Genomic DNA, 9944 nt, shown 5'->3' with positions numbered 1-9944 from the left:
GTGAAATGGGTCCTGAGGTACTTGAAGGGTACTGCGGATACGGGATTGTGTTTTGGTGGAGATACATGTCAGATTGACGGGTTTGTGGACTCAGATTATGCGGGCGATCTAGATAGACGGCGATCTACTACTGGTTATGTATTCAGGATACATGGAGCTCCAGTTAGTTGGCGATCGATGTTGCAGGCTACAGTGGCACTTTCTACTACAGAGGCCGAGTACATGGCCATGGCAGAGGGAGTGAAGGAAGCATTGTGGTTGTGGGGTCTTCTAGACGATTTGGGGATTGAGCAGGAGAACGTGAGTTTGTGGTGCGACAGTCAAAGTGCGATTCACTTGGCTAAAAATCAAGTTCATCATGCTCGTACCAAGCATATCGACGTTAGGTATCATTTTGTGTGGGATGTCATAGAGGAAGGTGATATTTCTCTCATGAAGGTGCACACGAATGAGAATCCAGCTGACATGTTAACCAAGGTGGTGACAAGTAGCAAGTTTTAGCATTGTTTGGACTTGCTTCATATCAGCCCGTGTTGATCTGCCCAAGAGGGCAATGACAGAACTACGGTTAGCTTGATCCCGGTAGAGGGTACGTAGGCAGCCGCAGTATAGTGGCGCAGCTGGTTTGGCCTGGTTTTGATCTGGTTGGTGTTCGCGGTGTTCTTCTGGTGTTCGTCCAAAATTTAAGATTTATCAAATGATGGACGAGGTGGAGAATTGAAGAGAACTGACCTCAACGACGGCGACGGCGGCAGATCTCAAAAGGGGCTTCGCGGTCGAGGAGAGGCGAGCGGATCTCGCCTGCGGAGCTTGCAGGCGAGGGCTTTTGTGACGGGGAAGCTCGCCTGTTCGAGGGGGCGTCGAGTTCGCCTGTCACCCAATGATTTCGCCTACGGGTGCACGGTTGGAGAACTCGCCTGTGGAGTTGCTCGCCTGCTGGAGAGGCGAGGGCGAGTTTCGTGCTCGCCTGCATTGGGGGTCGAGGAGCTCGCCTGTTCCCTTCGCTGAGCTCGCCTGGGGTTGTGGAAGACAGCTAGATCTAGCTGTCTGCCCTAGAGTTTTCCTATAATAGGGAAATCCTGTTCACGGAGCTGGAGGAGCAAACTCTCAACGATTTTAGAGAGAGGGAGAAGTTTCTGTGGTCCCTTGAGAAGTTAATTTTTCGGTTAAGAAAAATTAGCTACAGTAAGCGGTGATTTGTAAAGAGATTGAGCTGTGATTTTTAGATTAAAAATCACACGCGGTATTCAACTGAGAAATCTCAAGTTTGAGATCTTCTCTTTGCAAGTTTGTAATTTCTTGTGGTTAAATAAGAAATCAATTGTGTGGCTCCCGTGGATGTAGACAAGTTTGCTGAACCACGTAAATCTGTTGTCTCGTCTCATTTACTTATTGTTTTATCTGTGTAATCATTATTGCTTGTATTGGTTAGTTTGAGTTTGGCATAAACTTAAACTAGGGTTGTTTTCTCTCGGGATTAATTTGCTTCCGCGGCGGTGTGGGCGTTTCTCGACCCCCAACAAAAATGATGAAGGTTTATTTGAGAAAACTATCCCTTACGTCAATGTGGATATGTAGTGACAGTCCTTTAAAGAAATTGCATGGTGTGAAATTTTTTGTGATTAAATGTATCGACTATGACTGCCATCAGTTGCTTATGAGTGTCAGATATCAAAGGTGAAAATTTGTAAAATGATCTAAATCAGCTAAGCTAAATTTAGTAAAGGACATGTAAAACATGATCATATGATTGAGCAAACGGCATATTCCTTCCTATGTAATAGTTTCATTTGAGTGGGAATCCCTGCTCACTGCCTCAAATGACAGCTTGTATAGGTTTTTATTTGTGTTCTTCTCTGGCCATAAATTTTCTTCAAGAGAATTCGCGAGAGTCTCATGCCAAACTAGAATTGACATAATGGTTGAAACCATGGTGGCAATTCTTTCCCATGCTACAAACAGCATTAAAGTGTTGCAAGAATAAATTTCAGAAATATGCCAACCAATATAGTGGAAGGTGCAGTGATTTCTGGGAGGGTAATTGGAATAAAGTTGGCCAGAAACTGTCCCACCTTGTCACATTTACTATTTGCAGATGACTCTTTGTTCTTCTTTAGAGCTACTCAAGAGAATCGCATGGAAATTAAAGCAACAAGCATTGTCACACAGGTATAGTGTGACAGCAGCCTCTGTAGTGATGTGTTTGGGACTTGAATTTGGTCTTTTCGGAGGAAAGCGAGATCTATTGACAAACATTAGTGAAGTATGCAACTAGTAATCTTTGAAATGGTTCATATATGTTGCTTATATGTTAGCAATAATGTTGCAATGTACTAGCCTAGTCACTTTATATCTGCTACTTGCACTGACTAGTTTCTTCCAAAATCAATGCTCCTGATCCATGTATTCAAACTTAGATTAACTGCTATCTCAATTTGATGTCTAGGAGATGGATTTGTCAACATGGATGATAACAAGTATGGTGCAAAGTGGAAGAAGAAACCGGCTCACGCAGCAAGCTTTCCTCCTTCCACTTTTAAAGCTGAAAAATATCACTCATTTGACTATGATTTCGGCAATTCACCAAGCATCAGGTTATTTCTGTGTGACAATACTGCATTCTAGAATAATATCTTAAGCCGTCGCATGACTGATATGTTATCTTCATGCAGGACCTTGTTTAGAGAAGACAAAATATCGGACTTGTCAGGTTCTTACATTTCCCTTTAATAACAACTTAAACGTAAGTCAATAGGGGTATCAGATCAGCATCCAAGTATCTCCATTTCCTATTAATATCTCCAAATCCTATTCACTGTAAACACTTTAAATAAGGGTTCCATGTTAGTCCATCACGCAGCTCAAGCTGAAGCCATTTGTACATAGAAATTGTGACTCAATTGCCTGCATTCTTCTTGCGTGCAAAAATAGCTGCATAAAAAAATAAGGCTACAGATGCTCAAGCTGCATTGGCATTGAATATCTATATATTCAAAGGGTAGAAGTACAGTTACAGATATCAGTCAAATAATAAAGTAATACCCAGGTCTGTATGTCTTGGATATGATAAAATCATCTCTCCTTAACATTAATGTTTGTTTATAATCAATTCCATTCAAGCATCTCCATAGCTAGAACAATGACTATTTTTGCAATGGTTTTGTCTCTTGCTACTTGCCTTCCTCAGCTTTCTTGCTCGTAACAAAGCTTAATTGAAGCAAAAAGATTCATGTATTTGCACCAAAAATTCAGGATAGCTGCTGTTTCTACTGGTGCTATCATCATTCTGTCTCCTCAACTTGCTTCCTGTATTGCTCAATACAAAAGATAGCTGTTAAACATCTAGCAAAATTTGTAGTGTAGATCATCACAATTCTTAGTAAATATGCTTTTTTATGTACGTAATGTTAACCGGTGCCATTCTGAATCATTGGACATCAGTATCGTCTGCCAAACATTTCAGAGATTTAACAGCAGCAGACGAATACAGTCATGTATATTTTGATCAAGAAAGGTATCTACTTAATTTACATTTTTATTTTTTTGATTGCTACATTTTATAGCGACCTGTGTTATATATAGGTGTCATTCATTTAATGAGATGGCCACTCCTGATGGCATGTTCTCCCCACCTGATTGGTCGTTCTTGGGGATGGAAGATTCCCAGGATAGTACAAGTTTACTGAGGTAAATGCATCTTTCTCTAAATGCATCTTTCTCTTTGTTTCATCACTAGATTCTTGTAGGCTTTAACGCTTGTGTTTTGTTAATCTTGCAGTGAAGAGTCATTCTCATCCTCTGCAGGTTAATTTTGTAACACTATGAATTTCACTATGCGAAAATACTACTTGTTTTAGAGTTTGCATAAGCAAATATATGCTTATTTTTGCATTTCATTTTTTCCCCATCCAGTGAGAGGTGAAAGAAGCTTTCACTTTGGATATCACCCAGTAAATCTCAAGAAAGGCAAGTTCACGCATGAGCAGAAAAAGTATGATTTAGTTGGGGGATTTTCTCCAGACAAAACAGATCATGCAGGGTTTAAGGAATTTCTCCATGAACAGAAAATAGGAGCAGAAAAATATAGGTACATGGCAGATGAGTGGAATTCTAAAGCCGGTCATTTTTCAAAGCATAAATCTGCATTTCAAGAAAAACTAGAGCCAGATCATGTTTCCTTCTGGAAGGAAGAACATACATCTGCATCAATGGCTTCGGCCCCAAGTTTCTTTGATGGAAACTTTATGGAAATGGATAACGAATCCTTCAGTGACAAGTTGATGTCTGAAGATGACCTTTTCAACTCATTTCCTGTGCCTGAACCATGCCCTAAGACAAAATCCACCTACGAGGGATCCACATTGAAGAATCATATGAACCAAAACTTCATTTATGAAAATGAGAAATGGAAGAAATTTTCAGGAGTTGATATTCCATCGCCTGTAGCATTTCCATGGGAGACTGAAGACAATTTTCTCAATTCATCTTCTCCTAAAGATTTTGATAGAGATTATCAGTTTCCTCGTTTGTCAAAACAGCAGAATATTTTTGAAGATAATAAAGTAGAATACAGAAGAACTCCTGAAAAGCCACAGAACAAAGACTCTGATGAAAAGAATTCTTTGTCTTCGAATGGTCGAACTGGAGACGTTGCAGATAATAAGAAAAACTGCTGTGAGAATGTTGGGTTAAAGGATGAAAATCAGGAACTATTTGATGGTCCACAGACTAGAAATCCTTCTGTTGGAACTGAAGAAGAAGCTCCAGCGGCAATGGAGGAAGTGTCTTCGCAGCTCGAGAGTTCCATTGATGATAAACTGTGAGTACCAATTTCCCCAAGTAGGTCGTTTACCTGTTTGTCTTTTCTTATTTCTTATGAGAGAATTAAGACTAATCACAACCATAGTATAACTTATCTTTTTCCCTATATTGTATTTTTCCAGAAATCGTCATTTTGATAATCATGCACCAGTTCCATCTCAAGTTCCTACTAAAGGTTTTTCATTTATCTCCTTTACAAAATCTAATTTCACAGATACTTCTGCTTCTCCATGTAAAAATCAATTTTTAAAAAGATCACTAAATTCAAAGATAATAGAATTACCTCAAATAAAAATCCTTACTAGTCGCCTGTGTTATTGTTTAATATTGCAGATTTTGCACACGAAAGCTTTGAATCTGACAGTAAGAATGCTGGGATCAAGGGATGTCATAAAGGGGATGCATCTTATCAGGTAATGCTCGAAAGCTATGTTTTTCAACTCCTCTGTGTGCAGAAGGTACTGCTGGGGGCATCAGAGAAGGATATTAAAAAAAAGGTGGGATAGGTGTTGAGAATTTTCTTTCTCCAGACGGATAATAGACTAGTCTTGACTATGATTCATAGTGATGAGTGCAATCAATAGCTTTCATCTCCTTAATGAAACACTGACAATAAAAATAGTTACTCTACAGCCACTGCAAAATTTCGTGGAAAATTGAACTATACAATATAAGTATTTGACTTTTTACTGCTCTTTCAGAGATGTGTGTACTTTTATGTTTCTGCTAGAAAAATATGCTGCTCTAGTATGCATACATGAAACTCGTTGTATGATTATACCTGATGCATAAAATTGGTTAGTTAAAAGTATGAGTTTTCTGTTTTTTCATTAGCGGAACTTGATGACAGTAGAATATAAATCTGATCATCAATCTTGACCATATTTGCTGAGTTATCGATTGATTGTTCACCTCCAAAACATAAATCATTTGAAATGAACGTCAAATATAACGATCTGGTCCAAATAAATTATCACGATTATTTAACTGGAAATCCTTCCGTTATGTGACTGGAAAAAAATTGAGAGATTTTGTTCATTTCCACAATTGCATTATTTCTCCAAAACCTATAACCCAAGGCAAAGCCTTCCATGTAAGTGGCTGTCAATTTTCTGCATATGGTATTTTAACTTCTTGACATCAGACTGCTGAAGGGGCTTCAACATAAACTCTTGGGCTCCATCTTCTAAGCACCTTTAAAAAAAACACACAAAGGTGAACAATCTTCGTGGGGAAAATCCATTGATGTAATGTAAGAATCTAGCAAAAATTAACAACTTAAAATCCTTAAATGATTACTTCTCTATGCGAGTAGGAATATTCTCTGATGACATAATGACAAATGGAATCTCTTTGAAATTTGATGATTCCTGTAGACAGAATTTGTTTCGTTGTAGTAGTTAATATGAATTTATCACTTGTATCAATTATAAAATGCTAGAATTTAAGAAAAACTAACACCTGGTTGTTACATTACCTTAACTTTTTTCATAAGCTCGTAGCCTGTCATCCCAGGCATGCTATAGTCTGTAATTATCAGATTTACCTTTGCATCCTGCAATGAAATTGGGGGAAAACAACGGATATTAAGACTATGAATGGAAAAGGATAACCGATGATATACCCCTACAAACAGTGAATTATCAAATGCCTGTGCAATCTTATCAACAATACTTAGGCGGTATATAGTCTAGTTTAGCCCCGTGATCTTTTCCCCTGCATGTTCCTATGGTTTGCTCATACTCGTGAGACTCCTAACTCTTTTAATCACTGAATATTTTCTCGTGGTTTTACCAATTATTGGGTAACTGATGTCAAAATTTTGAAGCTTTTCAAAATGTGTACACTAACCGTATTCTATATTTCCATGCTAATCTACATCCATCTCAGAGTTTGCTGATCTTGAGTACTAATTATGCAGTAATGTTAACTCATACACCATCTTTGCTCTCATCATTTTGCAAGATTAATTTGGCCTTTGTTAAATTTTTATCACTTATTGTCTAGATTTATGTACAATGTTCTGTTTTGTAGACTTGGAGCATGTCAATTATCAGGTATTTTTCCTTTCAGGGATCGTTTAACTTTTGTTTAAAATAATTTCCACGAGGCTGTTTACTTTTGCTAATTCAGTTAAGGTGTCTTTATAAAGCTGAATAGAGAAAAGGATAGTGAATCCAAAATTTTCGGATAAAAAAGGTTTGTTGTTATTGTTGTTTCTGGTGAATTGTGAAGGATATATGTCATATTGCTTGTTTTAAGAATACATCTTCAAACAAGATTAAATATAAATGTCACATGTTAGTGAATTGTGAAGGAATCCAGTGAGTATTTGAAGGGGAAGGTTACAGTTTAGTCCACATTACTATCTTGGCGGAGAGCATACTGCTTAGCTCCTAGATTTATTATCTTACTGGAGAGTACATAAATGAGAGTATTTAGAAGGAACAGGCGCGTACATTGGTTCTCATTGGGCTAGGTTTTGTCTCTCCTAATAAGCCCAAGTATTCCAATGCGCTTCGCCCATTCTCTGCTGTGGTTACTGCAGTCAATTTAAATAAATCACATATCAGGTCGTTGAGTACGACGCAAATGTTTCCAATGATTAAATAATAAAGATGTACACTTCCAGAAAACAAATTGAGTAGATAGAGCATGGAGTGATGGAGGTCGAGAGAAAATAACTCTCGTTATTGATAATTCTTTAATCTTTAATGCATGAGTACATTTGTTTATATATACTTAGACCTATCTCCAACCCAAAAACTTAAAATGATGTAGGTTTTACATTAATTTGGTGTAGTTTTTATACCAAATTACTATTTCATTTCTAACTCATTATACCAAAAAGAATATTCCTTTTATTATTCTTATTTTTAACATTTTTATCTACTTAAAATATTTAACAAATTATATAATTATATAATTATATAATACATTACATATAATTAATTATAATAATGTGTAAGTTTTTTATGTCCTAATTTAATGTTGTATTTTTTTATCTAAATGTAAATTTGATTTATATTTTTATTTAGTATTACGAAATTTTAAGTGTTTAAATTAAATTATCTATTTTTTCTTTTTGAATTTTATTTTAATAATTATTTTATACTATAATTTCATTATAAAAGTTAAAAATAAAAAATTAAATGGAATAAACTGAGGTTAATAAATGATATAATAGGATACAATAGGTATTTTTAATTTGTTATCACATAGTTTAAGGATAAAATTGAAAAAAAAAACTCTAAAGCTACATTGTTGCACTATTCCTGGCGTAACAATGTAGCACCTCATCAAAATAGTGCAGGGTTTAGCGTTCGTTGGAGGGTGAATTAGCGTTGGGTTTGCGTCAACTTGGGAAAATAGCGCAGGGTTGAAGATGCTTTTAGCAAATTTAATATAGAAAGTCTCAATACTAGGCAGGAAAATAAAGAGCCTATATGCATTACCCAATATAGACAGATGGGCTTATCGATTACAGGAGATATTGAGTAGTATATTATATATGCCCTACTGTATTAAATATACATCTTGGACCAGAAGCTTATTATCTTAATGTTTTCAGTCAAGATTTGCAGATCAAATTAGAAGTCCGGAAGTAATGCAAATGTAAACTTTGAGGGTGAAAGATGAGAAGAGAAAGTAAAAAAACAATTAATATTACAATGAACTTTTTTTAAATTTTAATTAGTTTAGTTAACGCTAATCTAGAGAAATAAAAAAATTATTTAACTTTAACAGAGTATTCTTTTGTAATTTGAGGGTAAGTTAGATTTTCATTTTTTTTAAATTTCGCTTCATTCATATGTGCCCTTGGATTGCCAGTGCGATACCAATAGAGATCCTATAAGAACCATCCTTATAGATTATGAGGTGATCTGCACAAGAGTTGTAATTCCTAAACTAACCTCTAATTACTCATGAATGATATGGATTACCTACTTCTAATTAAGGGTGTTATGATGGAATCTTTACTACTTGTGTGATGCAAGGCGTCCCGTTAGAATTCCTACTCATTGTAAAAGGCCAAATCAACATGAAAAAGTATAGGACTCTTTTTTTTTTTTTTGTCGTCGTCATCATCATTATTTATTTATTTACTTTTCGGCCATCTACAGGAATTGGATTTGGATTACCCAGTCCGATCCCTGACAATGCATGCATAAGATCACCGTGGGCCATGGTATCAATTGGTACCCATAATCACTAGTGGGCCACAGCCCACTTTCACATGGTCCAACCCACTCGTTGATTTTTTTTTATTTATTATTTATCTTCCTTCTCTCGTCCTATTCAAAATTCTAACTAGGAAAAAGAATCGTATAGAGAGCGCCCTACATAAAATATTATTTATAGAACAGAATCTATACTTGTTCCACTAACAATTTTAAATCGTTACAAACAATATACGAAACTAAACGAAAACAAAAAAAAATTAAAATAGTTCGAAAAATCGATATAAACATCATCATCTTAAGAGTTAAGATTAATGGTAAGGCATAAACTTCTTATTCCTGTATGATATGATTTCCTCTGGAGGACCCTGCATATTATTTATTTTCATCAAATACTATAGTTTCTAATTACTGTTTTTATCTATTAATATGTGGACTACATTTTGTGCGAATTGAACAGTGATAACATTGACGTTTATAATTAGTTTTAACGTAATCTTTTGACTACGTCAAATCAAACACGACAGATGTTTACGCAATATTGCAAAAAGAAGGGGAAATAATATTTATTCTAGTGGGCTTGTAAGTACGAAACATGAAAATTAAAAATAATATCATCACATAAAATACCTTTGTATGAAGAATTTTTAAGCAATGCCTCGATGAACTTCCTCTCAATGACATTATCATCCACCGCGAGCACATGCAGCTGCCCTCCATCAAGACAAGATGAAGACCCCATCCTTTCTCCAACCTCTCAAGGGGGAAAAATGATGAACAGATTGATTTATAGATGACAAATATGAAAAAAAAGTATATATATACAAATAAAATCATATAAAAAAGATGATATGGTGGAAGGAAAGCATATATTTCGTGATCCGGTGGATCTCTGTACGATTCAAAAATATTGATTTTCGCCCCCCCCCCCACCATTCCTTG

General features: G+C 35.9%; 2 protein-coding genes across 5 annotated transcripts; one reads left to right on the top strand and one right to left on the bottom strand.

Moving 5' to 3' along the window:
• Positions 2452–5579, top strand: LOC109843774. Of its 4 annotated transcripts, none has more exons than XR_002247791.1 (8): positions 2452–2594; positions 2673–2710; positions 3442–3514; positions 3583–3687; positions 3779–3804; positions 3913–4839; positions 4944–4996; positions 5155–5220. XR_002247791.1 is itself a non-coding variant. In XM_020412732.1 (8 exons), the coding sequence occupies exons 1-8, from the start codon at positions 2464–2466 to the stop codon at positions 5325–5327; spliced, it is 1494 nt and encodes a 497-aa protein (XP_020268321.1). In that variant the 5' UTR covers positions 2452–2463; the 3' UTR covers positions 5328–5579. The 4 variants fall into 4 exon arrangements, 3 of the variants coding, with proteins under 3 accessions (XP_020268321.1, XP_020268320.1, XP_020268322.1); XM_020412732.1 differs by having other exon boundaries at positions 2685–2710; positions 3913–4819; positions 5155–5579; XM_020412731.1 differs by having other exon boundaries at positions 3913–4819; positions 5155–5577.
• LOC109843775 (two-component response regulator ARR17-like) lies at positions 5709–9875 on the bottom strand. The gene is made up of 5 exons (XM_020412734.1): positions 9633–9875; positions 7281–7363; positions 6299–6376; positions 6121–6191; positions 5709–6015 (listed from the first exon to the last, which is right to left on the bottom strand). Exons 1-5 carry the CDS (start codon positions 9742–9744, stop codon positions 5889–5891), a joined length of 471 nt encoding a protein of 156 aa, XP_020268323.1. The 5' UTR covers positions 9745–9875; the 3' UTR covers positions 5709–5888.

Source organism: Asparagus officinalis, chromosome 5 (genome assembly GCF_001876935.1).
Source record: "Asparagus officinalis chromosome 5, Aspof.V1, whole genome shotgun sequence".
NCBI classification, from domain to species: Eukaryota; Viridiplantae; Streptophyta; class Magnoliopsida; order Asparagales; family Asparagaceae; genus Asparagus; species Asparagus officinalis.
Note: the sequence above shows the minus strand (reverse complement) of the source record. Positions and strands in the feature narration are given on the sequence as shown.